The sequence below is a fragment of the Python bivittatus genome, unplaced genomic scaffold, assembly GCF_059951505.1.
Source record: "Python bivittatus isolate LINGU-HERP-01145 unplaced genomic scaffold, Pbiv_v1 ctg000700_np1212, whole genome shotgun sequence".
NCBI classification, from domain to species: domain Eukaryota; kingdom Metazoa; phylum Chordata; class Lepidosauria; order Squamata; family Pythonidae; genus Python; species Python bivittatus.
Window position 1 is genome coordinate 85797738 of NW_028277098.1, and position 22454 is coordinate 85820191.

The 22454-nt window shown below is 40.2% G+C and overlaps 1 protein-coding gene across 1 annotated transcript; it reads right to left on the bottom strand.

Annotated features, from left to right (window-relative positions):
• Positions 1 to 12568: 12568 nt before the first annotated feature.
• LOC103056960 (potassium voltage-gated channel subfamily B member 1-like) lies at positions 12569 to 13222 on the bottom strand. Its single transcript, XM_007431192.1, has one exon. It carries the CDS (start codon positions 13220 to 13222, stop codon positions 12569 to 12571), a length of 654 nt encoding a protein of 217 aa, XP_007431254.1.
• Between the last annotated feature and the right edge of the window lie 9232 nt (positions 13223 to 22454).

Sequence of the window (22454 nt, forward strand, 5' to 3'; positions counted from 1 at the left end):
TACACTGCATATAAAATCCTATATATTTGTAACACCTATTTAAAGTAGCCACCCCTTTTCCCAGGATCATGTGGCAACTATGGAGGGTGGCAATGTGACTCTGGGAAAAGATGCAACTGCTTAAACAGTTGCAGAGAGATGCTACATTCATGCTCCTGTTCTCTCCAGAGCACTTTTCCAACTAATTTCCAAAGGACTGCACAGCCCTACTTATACATCCATTTGAGAAAGGCTGAAATTGGAAAATAAGACATGTTTTAGCAAATAAAAAAGAAACAATTTAGCATTTATTTCATCTGTCTCAGGTGTCATAGCAAAGAAGGTTCTCTCTTCGTGTGGTATAACATATCAGAGATATATGGAGAAGAGCTCCAATAACTTTAAAGCAGGAACTGAGATTTTGTTGTTGTTGATAGGGAACACATTTTTAATATGTTCAGGCTTTGAGAACTGTGTGTCCACTCATCTTTTGGATCAGGGCTCCAGGGCTTTTTCATAAGAATAAAACTGGTAAAACTGGTAGGTTTCACCGAGCTTTTGTAAAAGTATTCCTATTGTATTTTGAATATTACAGTACTTCAAACAACCACCTGATCTGTTCAGTCACTTTGTTCCTCTGTCTGTATTGAATGAATTCCAAGAAATCACATAGACTGTTTGCTTGCTATCGCACAGATTAAAAGATGAGTTACAGGAACATAGTTCTGCTCAAGGCTAAATTTTTTGACTAACTTTTCAACACGTACAACAGAGGGGAGGAAGGCACAGATGAGATTTTATATTAACATCAGTGATCACATTTTTAAAATAATAATAATAATAATACATCAAACAACATCTGCCTATCCCAGGTCCTTGGGAAGGACTCAATCGGTGGATAAAAATGCCAAATTCAGTCTAAACAACGGGCTGACTGCACAACCAACAATAACATTGCAATACCTGGAGACAGGAGAATAGAATAGAAAGAACTGGAGAAAATCACAAAATACAAAGACTTGCAAATGGAAGTAGAATGACTGTGGCAAAATAAAGCAAAGATAGTATCAATAGTAATAGGCACCTTGGATGCAATCCCAAAACGTCTGGAGCACCAGTTGAAGACCCTCAGCATTGACAAAATCACCATCAGTCAATTGCAAAAGGCAGCTTTACTTGGAACAGCTTATATCCTGTGACAATACCTTTAACACCATCAAACAACAATGTCTGCCTATCTCAGGTCCTTGGGAAGGACTCTATAGGTGGCTAAATATGCTAAATCCCGTCTAAACAACTGGCTGATTGTGTGACAACAATAATAACAAATTTATATGCCAACCAATTCCCAATGACTCTGGGCAGTTCACAAGTAAACATTAAAAGCAAGAAAAAAATAGTAAAAACTGAAGAATGGAAAATGGCAAGGATGACAAAAAACAGGCAGGAACGAAATGAACCCACACAATGCAAAGGGGGCTTCCAAAGGCCTTAATTGTATAAAATGCAGGATCTTTGGCTGAGTTTGCACAACACACTGAACCACAAATCAGCCAATTCCATTTTTATTCTTAGTATGTCATTTAAATCCAAGTAACTTGGTTCATATATGGTCCACTGTGTCTGCAAATTCTTACTCACCTATAAAATTAGTTGAGTTAACCATTATTGTTATGTGCATTGTATGAATGTGCATTATGTAATCAGTCTCCATTCAGATGATAATGAATGGAATGGCTTATGAACACACACAGACATGCACATCAAAATTCACAAAGGACAATATTAGGAACAAGGTTGGTTCAGCTCTAGAGTGATACCAACGTTCCTAAATAATCCTGTATTTTCAGTGTCAAATACTGAGATTGCATTTAAACAGCATGCTAACATTCACCACCACTGCAAAACACTAAGATGCCTTCACTGGGAAGTCTCTGTGCCCCATAGAGGAGAGAGCATTTAGCAAAAGCACTCACTTTTTGCTCCAGCTAAATCCAGTCCAACAGGCACAGCCAAGCAAACAGAAGCAAAGGTAATTCAGTGCAGCAAAAGTAAACAAAAAGGGGTGAGAAGGCCTAGGAATGCTTTAAAAAAAGGAAAAGAAGAAAAAGCAAGTACATCCTGTTCCAACCAGATATTGGTGTCATCTCTGTGCATTAACTGCTCTAACAAGGATGATGGGAATTGTAATACAGCTGCATCTCCAAAAACAGGAAAAGTGTAGGCTAAAATTACAATTGTAGAGGCAACACGCTGGGTAACATAATTGGGGATGCCTAGGAAGTTCAGCTTTGCTCAGTTGCTTTAGTAAAAACATTTTCAATCTGTTTTATTCTGGAAAAAATATTTTGGGTGAAAAAAACCACTATTTATAAACTTATTTGACTCTAACACAGTTTCAATTTGAATCCATTGTTTAGAAGAGTCTTCCATAATAAATGGAATCACATGCCCTAACTGTGCCACTTGGTAATATATTAACAAATTGTGCATGTCCCAGCCTTCCTGTTTTTGTCTATATAAAATATTTTTATTTATTCTCAATTTTTTTGCATGAAAGCAGAAGCTTCCTTCCTCCTTCCTCCTTTCCCTTCCCTTCCCTTTTTTGCCAATGTCTTAAAGCCTATTCTGGAATTACCACTGGGAGGCACTGAAATAAAAAGTTACGCCGCGCAAGAATTTTCATCTTTACTGCTGCAACTAAAACAATGTTTCAAATTTGGAAGAATAAATACACAGTTTTGATAAAGGGTATTTCTCCTTTAACTCCTTTGCTAACATATTTTGATCAGGATAATTATTATGGTTTGGCTAAAATGAAATCTTTGAGAGCACATAATTTTTATAGACTAGAAGATTTTTATAGAAATGGTGAACCTCTCAATAAAGATCAAATAGAGCAACGAATAGGTGATAAGCTACCATGGCTTTTTTGGTATCAATTCAAATCTCTTTTGGGCAATAGAAATATTAGAGCTTCAGCAATATGGCCTTATACTAATTCTGAGAATTTAATACTTCATTATTTAGAACAACCAACAGGAACAATCTCAAAAATGTATAGGTTATTACTGCAGTCAGAAATAGGAGATCCACCATATGGATTAAAGGAAGCTTGGTATACTGATCTTGGTAACCCCATACAGGAGACAAATTGGCAGCAGTTCCAAATGCTGGAGAGGTTGCCAAAAAAGGGGCCATTTTTTTCTTTTACGGTGGTGTGTGAAACAAGCACCACAAATCTCTCTGGGTTAGTCAGAAGTAAAGTTTATTGGAAGCGTTTGCAAAGGCTGGTGGGCTTCATTGCAAATAAGAAGCCACACCCACATACACACTCCGGCCTAATTATATACATTCCCGATCGCAAGTCCCTCCCCTTTTCCCCATTGGCTAAGGTACTCAGGGTGTACAGTCTTTCCGGGCGCTCTAGGATTTCTCCCTGGTCCCTCCCACCTCATCTATGGTAATTGCTCAAGGTTTCAGCTAATTGCATTATACTGATAAAGACTGCCCCAGGTTAAATTAGTTTTTATTTACATTGTCCCACACAAGGAGACAACTTCCTCTCCATCTGCCACTATTTGATAACCATAACACTTAACACTACTTCCTTATCTCTCACACAGCTGCACTCTTAGCGTGCTCAAGCTACTATTTCTTTGTCAATAATAACATATTTTATCCATCTCTCACAGTGGTCATGTGATACCCTGTTGGCGAAAAAAATGTGGAGAGATAAGTATTATCAGTAAACAAAGAACTGAATGCTCTCCAGAGTTAGGCTTACTGAATTTATTTACAGGCCCAAACCATATGCTTAAAAATAAATAATTGATTATTTAATTTTAGCAGCCAAAACAATAATTGCGCAACACTGGAAAACTCTAGATAATATAACAATTGAGTTGTAGATTAGCAAGGCCTCTTCAATTGCCACATTAGAAAAAATCACAGATAAAGTTAAAATAATGAGACTTCAGGAGCAGGAACCAGAATTTTATCAAATTTGGTTGGATTTTATGGTTTACCTTAATAGCAATAGATTATAATTTGGTGTATTCTTTATATATGGCAAATTTTCACATGTATAGTACCCATCTCTTTATCCACATTGTAGTAGATCTTTTTGGGGTTTTTCTATATATTTTTTCTTTATAGGTATCTTGGATTTATGTTAATGTACTTACCTGATATTGCTAAAAATAAAAAAAAAACTTTGCTCAGCTGCTCATTGTTTAACTGCAAGTTCATTCCCATTTCTACGCCAGTTTGTAACTGTTTTTTTAAAATGGCATGAATATAATATATGCATTTTTGTTTGCATTTTCCTATATTACACATTTTAGCGCACCTTTCTGTAATATGTTGAGTGTATTTTAACAAATAACTATTAATTTTAAAACAGCTTTTCATAAGATAATGTTTCAAACATACTTTCTCTTTGTATATGCATTGTTGAACTCTGCACTGAATTACAAAATTTGGAAATGTTTGGATTACGACATATAAGTCTCTTCACATTTATGTATTAGTTTGAAAAGCTTAAATTGGATAAACTCATAATCCAATGAATTCCTCCTCCTTTTCTAAAACTGGCAGGGATTATTTCAAAGAAATATATTAGGTTTTGTAAACCCATCATCTTCAGTCTGAAGAAACTGATCACTGGTAGGTAGTATTAAGCAATTCCAAAGACGAAACATGAAGGCCTGTTAATCAGCTTTGAAGACTGAGGACCACTGCCAAGCAAATTGACATTGCCAATGTACATACTTAGATTATTGCACAAACGTCTCTGCTGAACTGAACTAGCTGAGATTAATATGTTTAGTTTGCAATGAAGACCAATTAATAAGCGGAAACGAAATGTGGTTCTTCAGAAAGCGATAGAATCCCTTTGACTGGAGCCTGGTAGTTGCGACATGAGTCACCGTGTTCTGACTTTCTCCATCCCTGCAATTTTCACGTTCACAGTTTTGTGTGACAATGGCCATTGTGGCAGTATGCAATTATGAATCAAAGCTGCCCAGGTTTGCCAGATACGCCTGGGAACATGCCCTGTCAGCTCCACACAATACATATGATAAAAGGGTTGGGATTCACTGAGATGTTGTCCCTCATGAAAATAGTTTTTGAAAGCCAAGGATAATGAGACATAAATATTTGGAGGCTCAATGTTCCTAGGTTGCCTAATGTGCAATTCCCAGACTGGAGATAACTTGACGCTGGCTTTATTGTGATATTGTCATCCAATCTCCAATCCAGTTGCTTAGAGCTGAGGAAGCCTTTTATATATTGCAATACCGCAAGTCCAAGCTGCCCTACCCAGCATGGCAGTGGTGAGGAATGTTAGAAGTTGTAAATCAGGAAGAAGTGCCCATTCTTAAGCTACACACTGAGACTTACCCAGTCATATGTGAGGAACATATGAAACTGATCTGATATTGGATTGGAATGCAACCAAGTGATTTGTATCCTGCAACATTGCTTGTAATAGGGATGACACTATTCATTCCAGCACCTTTTTTCAGAATGAATGATTAGACTCTGAGCAGTAATAACTCCAAAGAATTCGAGCTAAATTTAATTTCTTAAATGAATAAGGCACTGGGAACATGCCCTCTCTCAAAGGATACCTGTACTTACAGTGAGCAGAACTGTTCTCAAGTATGCATGAGGGATAAGTACTGGAATTTAGAAGGTGTGTTATGGTGTTTTAAATTTTTAAAATAACATAAAAACTAGGAAAAAGACAAAATGCATATAAAAGTACTGGGCTATAATTAGTTATGGGTTTGTTTATCTGATAACTGGAACAGATCGAAGATGTGTTGTGGGGGCATGGGCGGGGACAAGTCTATTAAATAAAATAAAAAAAATAAAATGTATAGACTCAAAAGCAATTATGGTGGATTCATTCTGATTGCCCTGATAAATCCGGCTAGAGATTTTTTTTCCCTAGCAAATCCTGAATGTCTCTCCATTACCAGTCAGAACCTGGGTTTCCCAGAAGAACGACATACCTTGCTGACAGTAAAAAAAGAAAATACCAAAAGAAAAAGTACAGAATGTGCCAGAGAGAGAGAGAGGGAGGGAGCACAAAAACAAGGAAAGAAAGAAGGAAAGAAAGCCTTTTCCCTGTAAAACAATACCACCTACTCAACACAATGGATGATATTTATGAAGTAAGTTGCCTGCAATGGGTTGGGATGGACTTGAAATGAGTGCAGATTGCAGTCACTAAATTATAATAATCAACTGCAGCTGCTTCACTCATAACAACTATGTAGAGCCTCCTCTTTACAGGAGAGGGGTTCTTTTTGATAAGGACAAACCACACGTGGGGCATGACTGGCTGCTTTCTTCTTCCTCTTCTTCCTCCTCCTCCTCCTCCTCCTCCCTTGAAATGACGAACTAGGAGAAGGACATTTAATCCTTTCTCATTTTGCTATTTCCCCATGTTAAATCTCTCCTAATTCTCAGAGCTGCTAGTAGCCTCCTGCAAACATTTCTCACCCACCTACAGGAACTAATAGCAACTTCAAGGATATTTTAAATTGGGAACATAGCTTGGGTAAAAGATTAAATACTCTTTTCCCCCCAGCGTTGCTTCTGGGTTCAAATTTGGAGGCTTTTTGCCTAATAGATGTACTTTTTGCAAGCCATTTTCCTCAGTGAAGTGCATTTTTGGATATTGTTTTGGAAATGTACACAATTTGCTGTGTGCTTTTCCCTAATCAAGGCATTTCTTGTAGTTATCTTTTCCAGGGAGAATCAGCATTGCAACATTCAGAGGTATGAAGAGTAATACTTGAATATTTGTTTGGCATATTTGTTCAAGAATATGAAATTAAGTAAGTTCATATTAAAATGTGAACCAAACCCATTTACCATCTTTCTTTAATTACAGGTTAATCAGCTTGGAAAGTTCTCATAATTGCTATGCAGCGTTATTGTGCTACATAATTTTAATATATGCCAAAGTTTAGGCATAACAAAGTCCCATTTGGCTCAATGAGAAAAAGAAATAAACTAAAGCTTAATTCCCCCATTGAAATCAAGCATTTCATTTTCCCTGAAATGCTTAATGGCACCCCTGCTATTTTCCTTTAGTTTTTTAATCCCTGATTTTAATAACAACAGTATGATTAGTGTATGTGAAGTGAAATGGTCCATTTTAAGCCATTTGGCAAATAGTTCAATATTCCCTTTTCCACTTCTCCATTAAATATCAAGGAAAGATTTTCCAAGGAAGTGCTGTAATAAATTCTAACACATTCAAGAGAGAGATAGCAAAGATGGATAGGAACTGTGACTGAACAATCGAACTGTTAAGAAGCACCACATTGTTTTTGCTAAAACATAGGAAGCTAAAACTTAGTTTTGCTAAACATATGAACATTTCACAGCTTTATCTGCATTGTTTGGCTTACTTGCAAGGATGGGTGAACCTTTTGCTCATCCATGCTGTTCTCACGCATGCTCACTGACTGATCTGATCCACCCTGTTTTTGTACTGATCAAAGCATTTTTAAACGTTTCCACAGAAGTGCTTTTGAACTACATTTTGAAACTCTTTACTGCAAACATTTCTAAACATACCTAGGTTGGGACTATTTAAATGATGAAAAGTGGGATAGCAAATGTTTAAATTAAAGAAAATATTTTCTCTTGACATTTGCATAATTACATTAATATGCATGTCTTCAGTTGCTAAATGCATTTGTGCTGGATTGTGTGTTCCTAAAGACAAACCTGGATATAACATATAAATCACAAAAGACACTTTTTTTGGCAAGGACGATCATCCTCATATACAATAAGTCAGTAAAACACAAGCAGCTTCTAATGGATTTTGATACTATGTCACAGTAGACCTTATTATTCACATGCAGTACCAGGCCATCTGAAATACAAGAGAAGGCAGTCTGGACCCATCTACAGTGAAAAATAAAAATGACAACATTTCTTTTCCTGAGGCACATCAAATACCCCTCAATCTCTGAAATGACTTTTAGAACTTTAAACAAACAAATAAAAAAAACCAACTGTTTCTTTCAATATTGTCTCTCCAAGTAGAAGAACCTAACTTCCAAAGAATACTTTGCAGAGTTTCCACATGACAACCTATTTCAAGGAGACCCCATTGCCTGGTGGTAGGAAGCCACAGAACCAGTTCAACTTTCAAAACTATTTCTTGGATGATATTGCTTTTCCAGCTTTCTCTCTCCAGAAAACACTGAATTCATCTGTCTGGCAAAAGGCCTTTTAGGAAGCACTGTCAAAAATCCTGCCTTTGGGATGCACGCTATTCTTCCCAAGGCACTGGCAAAGCTGTTTGGATCTCATCACCACCATCTCTTAACTCAGCAGGATCCCTAGTTCATATCTCTCTTGATGCACCATAGAAAGGAGTATAGATAGCGATGAGCAAGCCATTATGTGGGAAACACAGAGAAAGTTCAGAGTGGAAGCATGTGTTTTCCATTGAAACAATTAACCTTTCATCTCCAGATGTAGCTGGATAACCTTCTATCTGACACCCTGGAATCCTTTGCCCTTCAATATTGACAATACTCCCCATACAGGGTGAGACTATAGCTGCAGTTGCACAACATGCTTAACTTGGTTAGTCCAATATATTAGCACAACACACCAAATCATTAACCCATCAAATGGGCTCTGTTTGCACAATGTGTTAAGTCAAAAATAAACACAAACATACATATTTGAACCCTCGTGGCATCCTGGAAAACCTTAAAACCCTTCAGCTATGGAGAACAGAATCCCTTGCCAGTTGTGTTTTGTATAAGTTTTAGTGTTGTTTGGCCAGATTTCCCACCGTGTTCATCTTCAGAGTCAGTCTAGGGTCAGGTGGCACCAAAATAGAATATTTCTTTTTCTCTCTCTGCTAGGTCTCTCACTGACCTAGTTAAGCATACTGTTGGAACCCAGCCAGGAAAAAAAGTTTCTTTGCCTCCATCACTGGAAAGACAGCTAGAGTTCATTGATTAATTGATTAATTATGTGCCACCAAGTTGTTTTCGACTCTTACTGACCTCATAGATTTTCTCCATGATGATCCCAGCACGTGTTAAACCCCAAACCTCATAGGTTAACAGAACACCTGCAGTCTTTACATGACATGCTAAGCCAAAACAAATAAGGTAGATTATGGCTTAAGGTAGTGGCCTGATTCTGCAATATGCCGAAGACAGTGCTCTGCCAGGATAGCATCTAGAAAGAGCCTACTGAAAGACCCTGCCTATCAGGTTTGTGGTGTATGGGTCTTCTCTGTGGCAGCCCCCAGTTTAGGGAACTACATGCAACTCCTACCTTGTTAATATTCTGTAAGCAAGCCAAGGTGTATTATATCAGTGAGGTTTTGGCCCCTCATGGTTTTGAGTGGGGGTGTTCATCTACATTTAATTTTGAGGTTTTATAATTTCGCATTTCTATTCCTTTATTTTGTGGTGTGCCACCCAGAGTCCTCCAGAACTGAGCAGGTCACAAACACTGCAAAATACATGAAATAAATAAATGCTGAACCATAGCATATCCGATGCTTAGCCTAACACGCTGTGCAAGTTCAGCCTTAGAATGATACTTGATACGTTTCCAAGTACCTCCTGGATTACCCTGAGGTCTATTTCAAAATTCCTGCTTTTCTACAAGAGCCCAATATTTGACCATCTTAATACTTGCCAATTTTAATAATTATATGTTGCCAGTATTAGTCTCCATATTTGCGCCCAGTTTCTTTGCAGGCATGCTGTTGCTAGTGGTAACATGTAGCTTCTATAGCAGCATGAAATATTTAATTAGCTGCCAAGTAGGATAGTGATTTTTTTTAACATTAATCTTTCCAGCCTGTACCCCCCTTCCCCACGGAAGAAAGAAAAAGAGTAAATGAATGTGAAATATGGCTTTTCAGATTATATGTTGCAGAGAGGTACCATTACAGATAATTGAGATAGTCTTTATGCATATGCTATGTATTTATTTATATAAAGGAGGTATAAATTACTATTTCTATCTCAGACACCAGAGAGAGAGAGGATTGAGTTATTGTTTCTAGGTATTCTTAATAGAAGGAAGATTTATACAGCCCAGCACTCTTCACAGATAATGTAGTTTGCATGAATATTGGGTTTAAGTTCCATACCCTAAGGATGGAATACAAAAAGCTGTTTAGAGTTAGAAGTTTTAACGCAGCAGAATTGTACGTCCACACAGATCTTTGAGAGTTTGAACAAAGCCACATACCTCTAGTTCTGCTTAGTTCCACTACACTTTATAAATGATTTATAAATTATTACACATCATAAAGATCTATAAACTCAGGGAATGTTAAGGATCCCTACTAAGGACATTTGAAATACAGTGAATTAATTGTGCTGTATTTATGGGACCATTCTTCATCCTTGCTTTGTATTAAAGATGACAGGAATGGTCACACTATCCAATCAGGACTGCACAACCTTTTTCAGGCCAAGGGCTGCCATTGACCTTCAAAAGGACAATATTCCAAAGGGTAGTCCAAGCTAGGACAAAAATAATATTGGGCTTAATTCAATTCAATTTAATGTAATGTAATCGCAATTAATTAAATGCAAGTAATATGATCATGTACTAAATAGCTTCCTCCTTTCGCAATAGTTTGGCAACAACTTTTGGAAGATTCTAGAAGTGATACCCAAGGCTTTGTTGGGCATCTGGGCTCCTAGGGTTGAAAGATGCACCTCTGATATATGCTTGAGATCAGCTTTCCAAGACGTTCAGCCACAAAATTTGCATTACTGCTGCCTAACGCCCTTTTAAACAGAGATGCCAAGGATGGACCCTGAGATATTTTACAGGAAAAGCAAGAGCTCTGCTAAAGGCCATCCTCACTGAATGTCCTACCCTCTTCTCATGGCCACCTGCGCTATCCATTTTTGGTTGCACTTTCACTTGGGCCACAAATAGAACTCCAGGTCTTCAATAGTCCAGTCCTCAGCTGAAAGACCAACTAGACCTGCTTTCTATCATGTGGAACTTCAAGATAAAAATTTAAAATATTTAATTCAGAATAAAAAAAAATAAGATAACATGGCCAAGAGTACCTATGAGAGAAATATTCCTCATGGCCTCAGTGCAACCTTGTATAAGGGGGAGGGCTGTGCACCCTCCAAAACAAATTTGGAAGAAGTACTTTGGGCCTTCTTTGGTATTCATTGAAACAGTCGTGCCTTTTTCCAGGCTTCCATGTGAATATGAAAAAGACAAGTTCCTTTAATGAGTTGACCCCTTACAGCTGTGACATCTGTTTTTAGGCTCATGCAGAACACCCAAAAAGACTGTGGCTGCTTTAATTAGTAACTGAGATGCAATGTGTGTGCAAACTCTGAACCACTTCTTTGAATCATTTTCAAAGCAAGCACAGTCCTAGGTGAGTTCTTGACTGTGTCACTGGGTGTTGTGGAGTGCAGAGATAACCTTGACAAAGGAATACAAGAGTCATTAGGAGAACCATTAAGAGAAAGTAAATGACAACTCAATCCTGGGAAAGGAGGGAATGTGAGAAAGAAATTCAAAACAATCCTGCTTTGATTCTGTTTGGTATAAGAGGGGGTAAAGGGAAATTGGCAGGCTTTCAAGAGTCTGTTATTATACCCTACAACAATAAAGTCACAACCGTATAATCAACGGGGTATCTGTTTCCTGACCTGGCCTATCTCAAAGGGCTGGCACTGATGCAGTCAGTTACTCTGAAGCAACTCCCTAAAGTTGTGGCATCTTTTTTCAGGCTCACACAGAAGCCTGGAAAAGGATACAGCTATCTACAGTACTTTTTCCAGAATCATCTTCAAATGTACCCAGCTGTAGTAAGAGGCAGACTGGAATTCTTAGAGGTTTCTGACTTCCTGTCTACAATGAAATCATCACAACCTGAACAAATATATTTGGAGGGGGGCAATTTAGAATTAGAGAAGGATGGTGATGGAATCTATTTGAAACAAAACAAGGTTAATACATTGCCAGAATGCATGAAAATTGTACATGAAAATTGCATTAAATAGGACAGCTACCACATTGCCTTTGGAAAATAAAACACATCTGTATAGCATCAGATTAGGAAAGGACATTGTAAGTAATGTAATGAAATATAATGCCCCCCAACGAAGTTCTAATCAAACAGAGATTTACGACTATTCTTTACCTCTGGTCTTCATTACATCACATTTTGCACATAATTGGTCATGTTCAGAGGCACTATTTTTGCCTTTCTATCAACTACTTCAGGTAATTTCTACATAGCGGTACCTAGATGAGATTGGCTAATTTTAAAAGCTAAGTACGACTAAACCTGGTGACTGTATAGATGGGAGATCTCTACAAAATCCCAAGGTTAGACTGGGATTCTGAATGAACCTTCCAAAAAAAGGCAATATAAATCCCATTTCCATACTTGTTGCAAAGAAACTTCTATTAAAATAATCTCAGATCATAATTCCCTGCCAAGCTGAAAAAAAATAAGGATTTCCAAGAACTAAATCACAGCTGGGTTTTTCTTATCCCTTTGTACATCAAATATAGTCAGGAGCAATCACCAGGAAGGTACAATTGAAAGTGTGAAATGCCATCTTGCCAGCCCTATCCATGACAGATCAAGAATAGATAGACTGGATATTACCTTGGCCGCTACAGAAGAATTGGGCTTCTCCAAAAGGTCCCAGAGTTTTTTCCTCTTTTCTGCACAGCAAGTGTTATCAAACTCCTCTCCCTCCCTTTCCCGCATCGTTTCTGCTTCTCTCTTGAGTTCTTCGTTCATCTGTTCCTTCTTCTGGTGGTATCTTGCCTGGCAACAAGACTCTAGATAAATCTCATCAATCCCCCAATAGTCCAGTTCTTGGCTGAAGGACAAGGCACACATCTCCTCCATCATGTGCAACTTGCCCGTGCGGTAAAAGTTCAAGATAGAAGTAAATGCCCCAGGGTGCCTATCAAAGAAATATTCATTCTCCTCCAAGTTATAGTCATCACATATATCCATCAGGGATTCATGAGTATTGCAATCTCTGAGTTTACCCAACCTTGTCCGTGGTAACCTGTCCAGGGTTCGCCATAAAACCTCATGTGCCAAGCCCCCCACATTAAGCTTGACCCTTCTGGAACAGGCTTTGCTCCTGACAATCTCCATAGGATCCGGGGGCAAAGAGGTAGTAGATCGAGATCCATGTTTATTCATTCCTGCAGGCATTGCTTATCTCTAAAAGACTGAAACGGGCTGACAAGTGATTCCAGGGCTCTCACAGTTCCAGGCAGGCTCTCTTCATCTGTTTTCCTGCTCCTCCATGCCTGTAAGGGAAAGAATCCACAGAATCACTGGTAACTTCAGCAAATTAAAAGGAGAGCTTCTTCCTTTGTTTGCAAACTGCCTGCTTGTTCAATTAATCAGGGAGATATACAAATAGCTCTGTTAGTTTGCTCGAAGGAGCAGCAGCGACAGGAGATTGGCTATAAGAGCACAGGCTGCTGTTCAGTGTCATGGTGCTGAAATTGAACAAAAAGTCCTAAAGAAAGTGAACTGAAGGAAGGGAGAGGATGCTAATAGGGCTTTTTAGCCACTGAGCTAACAAAGCCTTAGTGCACCCTTTGTCCAATTCCATATATTTTAGTGGTAGGGAACAATAAGAGCTACCCGCTACCTAAAGTGCTGAAAACAAATTCCTTACATGTCTTCTCTTAGAAGTGCAAATACCTTTGCTGTGTCTTTTTGGGAAAAGCTGGAGGGTCCTCACAAGCCCAGCATCCATTTTAATTCATTTCACCTTTCTCAAAATGAATGTATTCTATATTCATTTTTCATTTTTACCCATCCTCCTTTTAGATTAAAATTTAACATCGATTTGTGGACATCTTCTATGTTTGAACAGAGAATAGGGTATAATGTGTTACACTGACCTATCATTCAAGTTATATTAACATTTGTCATTTTAATGCCAGTTATCCTCTTTCTTTCCTTCTATTTCCTTCTACATTTCTTTCACACACATATATAAGCAGATGTGCTAAGCAGGATCTTGTTTCTTGGTGTGGTGAGAAGGTCGACATTGCTACATAAAATAGAATGTTTTTCATTATAATCAGAAGCTTTGGACTTTGGAAAAGGGATGTATAGTAAATTAGGCCTATGGAACAAGTTAAAGGATCTGAAAGTTTATTACATTGAGGTAACATGATTCCCAGTGTTTCATTCAGAAAGGCCAAAAATCAAACAACTTTACCCACAAATTATATACGGCATAGCAACATATAAAGAAATATTCAGGCACAGACCCACCAAAACGTATATTTCATTATTCAAATATGTACTTTTTGTATAGACTCTTAAGAAAACACATTATACACTATATTGTGCTTGAGAGAAGGAGAGAAGAATTTATAATAATGCTGAAATAAATTGGACACCAACTTTTCTCATGGCCTTTTTTTTTTTTTTTTTGCAGGTGTAGGTAAAATTACCAACTGATTTCAAGTGGTCTACCTGATTGTATATCCACCAAAATGCATACATTTTCAGACTGAAATATCGGTATGTAATTTTTATTCACTCGTTCCAAAATACCAAAGCATTTCCCATTTCATCTATGCTTTTAGCTACATTTTCCAGACTTCTTCTCTTCTGCCAAAGGGATGGATTATGATTTTTTTAAACAGCGAACAGCTGTATTATATTTAACTATTTAGAGAAAAATGGACATTTCCCCTTTAATCTCTTCACGTGTGCTTCTCACAGTTACCTGTTTGTATATATAAACTCAAAGACTTCAGGAGCACAGGCTGACATTAACAATTTACAATAGTACATCTATTAGCTATCCTTTTAGAACTTACACAGCCTTCCTTCTACATGGAGAACATCTAGCACAGAGCAAAGCCATGCTACTTTCACAGCATTATATTCCTGCTCTCTGAAAGTGGGAGCTTCTTCAATGCAATGGCAAACTGGTTGCAGACAAAACAAACCCCCACACACGTTGTGCACACGCACCCAGGCCCATAATGTACGTATGAAAACCCATCCCTTCCCCCCGCATTTTAAACATAAACAAACATACATAACCCATCTGAGCTAAGGAAGGTTGGCCTACAGGTAGCTCACTGGATGTACCATGTTTCTCCTAAGGAAACCTTGGGGCGGAGAGGGGAGACAGACTTTTGAATAACTTGCTGTTTAAAGATCTGTAATGCCATGCATGAGGAGGGGGAGATGGGATTGTTTTAAGGCATTTTGGTAAGGTATGGTGGGAGGAAGGCAAAGGCTAAACCATCCTACTTAAGTTTGCAAAAGACTGCATCTGCAGGGTTGCAAAATGAGCCAGGGTGGAAAGGGGTGTGTGTGTGTATGTGTGTTTCTATCCTGGGAAGCTCATAAATATCTTCCTTGCAAATGGGGTGTGAAGCCATCCAGTTACAGTATCAGCTCAATGCTTTGAAACAATCTGGCAATGGTGAGGGGGCAACTAGACTGGCACGTTATGGGCGATGAGAAGCTAAACTGAGTTTTAGCCTAAGGGGACCATTATTTGCATATCTATCTATCTATCTATCTATCTATCTATCTATCTATCTATCTATCTATCTATCAATCATCTGTGGAAGGAGCGGATCCCCCCTCACCACCACCAGGGAATAACTGAGAGTCGTCATAACAACAGAATAGACATATGTATGTTTGTATGTATATATTTGGAAACGCAGTCAACCCTGAGAGGGGGCCTCGCCTCCCAACCTTCCTCGCACTGTTGCTTTCTCCCCGATGGCCTTAACCCGAAGATCCGGGGGATCCAACGATCCGCTGGAGGAGCAGAAACCCTCCAGCCTCTGCCAGCCAGCCAGCCAGCCATCAGAGATTTCCCGCGGCCCGCCAAGCGTTGCCTCCGGATGAGGCGAATCCCTGGATCCCCGCGCCGCCGAGCGATCACGGGATCTCTCCCCTCCGCCGCTGCCCCCTATCCCTCTACTCCCCCTTCTCTCACCTCGCCACTTACTTCCTTTCCCACGACCCCAGAGCAACGCCGGAGCGGGCTGTCGGCGGAGAGGAGGACATCGGTAGGGGAGACGCTACATCCTGCTTCAGCCGAAGAAGGCGAGACCAGCAGGCGGGCACCGCGGGGATCCTCCTGGCAAGCCGGGGAGGCGGAGTGGAAGGTGGCGGGAGGTGGGGGGCGGTGGAAGCCCCTCCGCGCACGAAATCCCGGGACAACCGAGCAGATTGGGAGGAACGTCACGTGGCCCCCAAAGTCTAAAACCTGCAGATCATTCCCGAAAGGTAGAAGATCTCGGAGAAGGAGGAGGGGGAAAACCCCATACGGCCCTCCAATGGATCTTATGGAACTCCCAGGGTTCCGCTTCAGGTCCACTGAACGTGTAAATGGGCTCCGGGCTCCGTCAGAACGAAGAGGCTGGGCAGCGCTTCAAGAAGATCCCTCCCGCTTCTCTTTTTCTCGTTTCTTAACGGAGATCAACAAGTCCGCGAACCTCCGTCTTCCCCCTCGCGCTTCTGTCCCGGAGTTTGCGGACAGAATTGGAATCTGAACGCGGAAGAGGAGAAGGGAAGGGCGCCCCCTCGAGCTCGGCTGCGGCGTTACGGGCGGAGGTTTAACGCTTTGCTCGCCTGGGGGGGTTGCGACAGAGGCCGGAAAAACGCGCCAGGTTTAATGTGGACGCGGAGAAGGAGTGGAAGGCGGGTCACCGCACGGTTTGTTCTTCGTTTTTTGCAGTGGGGCCGAAACGAGCTTCGGATGCTCAGTGCATTGGGAGGGGAAGTGGGATTGCTCTAGTTCCGTAACAGAGCACGGCAGTCCACGGAGAAAATCCCAGGTTCATCTCCTGTCTTGTCAACTAACAGGCTCAGGCAGTGGGTGACGGCGGGAGACTTCCGCTGCCGGACAGCCTGAGAACTTGCTCCCACTTCGAGCAGTGGCTTCGATGGCAAAGGTTGAGTTGAGCCTGACTCCTGACAGACCTGGCCGTGCAGGATTTGTTGCAGCCACAGGCAAGAATTGGAAGAAGCCATGGAGGCCTGTGGACGAGCCGGCTGCTTAGCAAAACGGCAGGCCCCCGTGCTGCCTTCTCCCCAGCGGCGGCAGAGCGGAGCTGCCAACAGCTGCAACCTTGACACAGGTGTGGCGGGAGACGCGCGTTTGGGAGCTCTGCAGCCGCCCGCCCACGGAGCACAGCGGTTCCTCCTTCAGAAGGAGCGCGTGGCCCAAAAGTGCAGCGCTTAGCAAGGCAAAGAATAGCATGAAAAAGGTGTAAGAGCTCTACGTGCTGGCCCTTAACAGAAAAAGGAGGAGAAATCTCAGAGGGAGGGGACCGAAGACAGAACAGGCTTAAGAGAGAAATGTTGATGCATACTAGTAATAGTAAAGAGCACACCATAGGTCATTGTAATAGAGGAATAGGTAACAGAGTAATAGGTAAGAGTAACTGAGTAGCAATAGTATAGAGTATAGTATAAGCATTGCCATAGTGATAGTAATTGAAGAGTAATATTAATATCATAGTAATAGGATAGAGATAGGAACAGAATACAGGAAGCGCTCACATATTACTTTTATACGTTTGTTTTTACGAAATAAAACATCTCGCCAACCCTTATAGGGAGATATAAAGAAACCACCCGTCCAGGGTGGTAGTATAATGTGAACCTTTCGTGTCTCCCTTGAGTCTGGGTCAATCTAATTGGATTTGGTTTAAAAAAGAACCCGTGACAAGGCCAACTCCCTGCTCAGTGCAAAATCCAAGCTAAAGCATACCAGACAAATGGTTGATCACATCCGGTGAAGAGCCCAACACTTTTCTAGATAATTGGTTGCATTATCAAACTATTCTTACCCTAGGAAGTTTTTTTTCTCTAATATTCTATTAGAACCTGCCTTCCCATAGTTTAAATGCATTATTCTATGCTCTGGAATAAGAGAGAACAGATCTTGATCATCTTCTTTGTGACACCTCTTCATGTACTTGAAAAGTACTTCTATACCCCTCATAGTAGTCTTTTCTCAAGGTTAAATTTACCCCATTCCTTCTGTCCTCCTTACTGTATATTCACCTCATTTCTCTAAATCATCAAAAGCATTTTGATTTTTTTTCTTTTTGTCTTCTTCTCTATTAGTTATACCACCCAATTTTGAGTCACCAGCAAATTTGATAAACATGCCCTCCATCAATTTATCCAGGGGTATAGTGAAAATGTTGGGCTCATAGGACCCTTTTTAATGCTTCAATCCAGTTTGGTTTTTTTACATCATTTGTAATATGGTTTGTTTGGTTTACTGTATAGTCCTTCTTACTGTATATTCTGTCCTTCTTACTGTATATTGTGAACCTAGTTATTGTGATTGATAAACCATATCTAATGATTAGGCTTGTTGACCCAGTTCTGTGGGTTTTTAAAATAGTAATATTTTTATTATATTGTGAAACTTACATAATGCATTATATTGTTTTGATACAGTGGTATTTGTACAATATAGATTAAAGATTATTAACACTCTAATGTTTAGATAACTTAGACCAGTGTTTCTCAACCTTGGCAACTTTAAGATATGTGGACTTCAACTCTCAGAATTCCCCAGCCAGTGACTTAGACCATTGAAGATTAAAAGAAAAAAAAAATTATACCGGTGTTAATTATGATTTAAAATTTCAATGTTAATGAGCATAAAATTATTTAGCTTTTTTATCCAGAATTGAATATAACATTTAAAAACCACTGCAAGTTGTGTCAAAGTATTGGTTGTCAGTAAAGGTTTTGGTCTTAAGCTCATATTTTAGTATTAAGGTCTCCACTGTATTGTTACTTAATATTGTTTGTGCATATTGAAAAAAGAAGATGAACAGAGAAAATTTGACAATGATTAACATACAAAAGGATAAAGGAAGGGAAAAAGGAAAAAAAAAAAGGCTATTCAATGTCTAACCTCCCCCTTTTAATGCCTCTGTAATTCACAGTATTTATAAACGTTTGGGCCGCTTTAGAAGCCAGGCTGTAAATGTTTATCTTTGCTGTGCTGCATGATGACCCAGCTCTGTGTTGTCCACCTGCTGCCATTCACTTGCCAAGTCCGTGTGGGCCCAATCCATACCGGCTTTCAGAGGCTTTTGTGGGTTTGCTAGCGTAGTGGAGAAAATCGATCTAACAAACAAAATGCACCCTCTTTTCCTACCTGTCTTTTAGGTATGCCCATAATCAGACCCAGTTCATCTCTTTGCCTAATCCCATCAGACCCAAATTGACCCACCCTGCCCCAGACAAGGCCCCCCTGCAATCCCATCTAACCCAAAGAACAGAAGCCTCTCACCAGCTCACAGTACAGCCCAAGGGCAGCTCTGCCAAGGGAACTGCAACCCAGAGAAACCCCAACTGTCCATCCTTTCTCAACTGATGACCTGAACATTTCATCTCCTTTAACAATGAGCTTCCTCAGCTCTGCTGCCCTCCTGAAAGGGCCATTTGCCTGACAATAGAACTCACCCCAGGTACAAGGACCTGCCAACTTCCCCAAACTGGCCAGCAAATCAGATCTCTAGGATTTCCAACTGTGTAGCCCTCAGATTCTATACAGATAGTCCTTGCCTAACAGCCATTCATTCAGTGACCATTCGAAGTTATGACACTGAACGAATGGTATTTACAACTGGTCCTCAAAGTTATGGCCAATGTAGTGCCCTGTGGTCCTGTGATCAAAATTTGGGTACTTGGCAGCCCGCCCACATTTACAACTGCAGCGTGAGCTTCAATTCCCTCCACCTCCTATCTCTCCCCCATCTCTGCCCTTTTGGCTGCCCTGCACTCCACCGCCCCCAGCTGCCCCCAGCTGACCTCGGGAAGGCCTTGCATAGCCAGCAGCTGCCTTGTCAGCAGCAGAAGGAAGAAGTGGTGAAGGTCAGCTGGGAGAGTGGCAGGGGTGGCGGAGTGCAGGGAAGTGGGGGTGCAAGGTGGGGTGCAGGGTGGCCAAAAGGCCAGAGATGAGGGGAGATAGGTGGGTGGGGGGAGGGGAAGCAAAGGTGAGCGTGGCAGGGCAGGAGAAGCATGAGGTTCTGGCCTAACGACCACAACCTGGACTACTAGAACTGCAGTTGCTAAGCGGTGCAGTCGTGATGTTTTGGCTAACAATCGCTTCACTTAGTGATGGAAATTAGATCCCAATTAGAGTCATTAAGCAAGGACTATCTGTACAAATCTTTGCTGTTCCATTGGAAGGAAGAAAGGAAAGTTAGCTTAAGTTTTTTTCTCTGTATATTGTAGCACTCCATGATGGGAATGAGGTTGCAGAGTCCTGGAAAGACTTTCATGAAAGAGATGAAAGGTGATTTTTACAAGATCCCCCTGAAAAGAAAAAAATACTGCAGTATCACAATGAGGGCTGATGTAACATCATTCTTCCTCTTGAGGGATTGTTCTTTCTGAAGATTTCTTTTTGTTAAAGGCATTTCTTTAATATACACAATATAGAGAGAGAGAAAAGTACAGGAGAGCAGCATTAACATTACCATGATACATAGCAGGAGCAGGGAACATATGGCTGTTCAGATGTTGGACTATAATATCCAGCACCCCTAAGCAGCAGAACTGATAGTGAAGGATACTAGGAGTTGTAGTTCAGCAACTTTGGAAGTCCAGAGATTCCCCACCCCAATATACACATAGAACACATTCTTGTAGTCTACAGTTCTGCTGCATGCATCTATCTATCTATCTATCTATCTATCTATCTATCTATCTATCTATCTATCTATCCATCTATCCATCTATCCATCTATCCATCCATTCATCCATCCATCCATCCATCCATCCATCCATCCATCCATCCATCCATCCATCCATCATGGCTATGGGCTGACAACATCCTTCATCAAGGCAGCCATTAATCCAGTCAGACCTCCTTATCTGTTGTTCTAGCATCACTACCTGAGGGAACATTCTTGATTTAGTTGCAAAATACCTGCTTTGCATGAAGAATATCCCACGTTCAGTCCCTGGCCTGTTTTGCCTAGGATCTTCTACATGAAGAACATCATGCTCCACCACAGAGCTGTGGTTCCTTTTTGTCAATCAGACTGAATTTCAGATTCTCACAAGGGCTCAAGAACTCAACTCTCTTTATCACCATTGATATTTTGTACAAAAAGATCAAGAAAGTAAAGATACTGTGTTGGAGGATGCAAAAACTTCACAATAGACATTGTATTGTAAGTTACACTTCAGGTGCAAATCTAATGAATCTTCCTAATGCAGAGGCACACTAATGAGATGCTGGGTGTGGGGAAGGGGGGCATGTGTGTATAAAGAAGGCCTCTAAGAAGAGCTGAGCTTTTACCCTCCAGTTTTCATAAGATTTGCTGCCTCATTTTTTTTTCTGTACTAATAAAGTCCACATAGTTTTCAAGGACTAATACGAAGTACCAAAATGTAATAAATACAAGCTATAATTCTAATTCTAAATAAATATTTAATGATTCTAACACTATGTTATGGACAAGTCAGCCAGAATAACCCGGAAGCATGTGCACAATGGGAAAAGCAGTGCTGTGAAGGGGTTTTGGGTAATTGGATACATTAAGCCTTCAGACCACAAGTCCCCGAACAGCTATAAGCATTTGTTGCACTGCTGGCTTATTCATGCTGAAAAATCTCTGATAGATGCTGCTCCGTGTCAAACCACCAAAGGCTTTCATTAAGAGCCATTTGGCTTGTTAGGAAAGTTGGACTTCACATTAGGTAATCTTCTCCTGAATCTAATGCTTTTAAATAATGATTAATGTCATGAAAATTGAACCTTTTGTAATGGGAGTGCTTGCTTGACAATATCTATATGAACCTGCACTTCGTGGGCTTGTAACTTGAGGTTTTCATATTGAACAAACTGTAAGTAAGAGAAGATACGGAAATATGAGATACGATTGCTGGCAATAGAGTACCGGGAGACCATCAGGTTGGGAAATCTGAATCACCTGACTGAGCTCATCTATTCATTTGTACTTAAACACACACCTACCCTTATACAAAGGAAAACCTGCACCCTATACTTAGTTCAAAGAATTATTTAGATGTTCTCAAGATGGACAGATGTAATCCTATCCAGAAGAAAGTCTGCCATAAAAGCCAAGGCCAAGCTTTATAAAATTGACATCATCTATTTATGGTTGTGCTTGTTATTTGAAGCATAACATTTTCTTCTCCTGCTGAGACAGTTATTATAAAGTATTAAATAATTTCAGGGAATAACATATGATAGCGTGGTTTAAAAAAGATTTCTCAGCATAATGCCCACAATGTGATCAAAACCTACTTTATCCTATTAATGGTCATTTCTCAGGGCTTAAACATTAAGGTCTACACAGTGCTTCTTGACCTTGGAACTGTAAGATATGTGGACTTCAATTCCCAGAATTCCCCAGCCAGCATGGCTGGCTGGGGA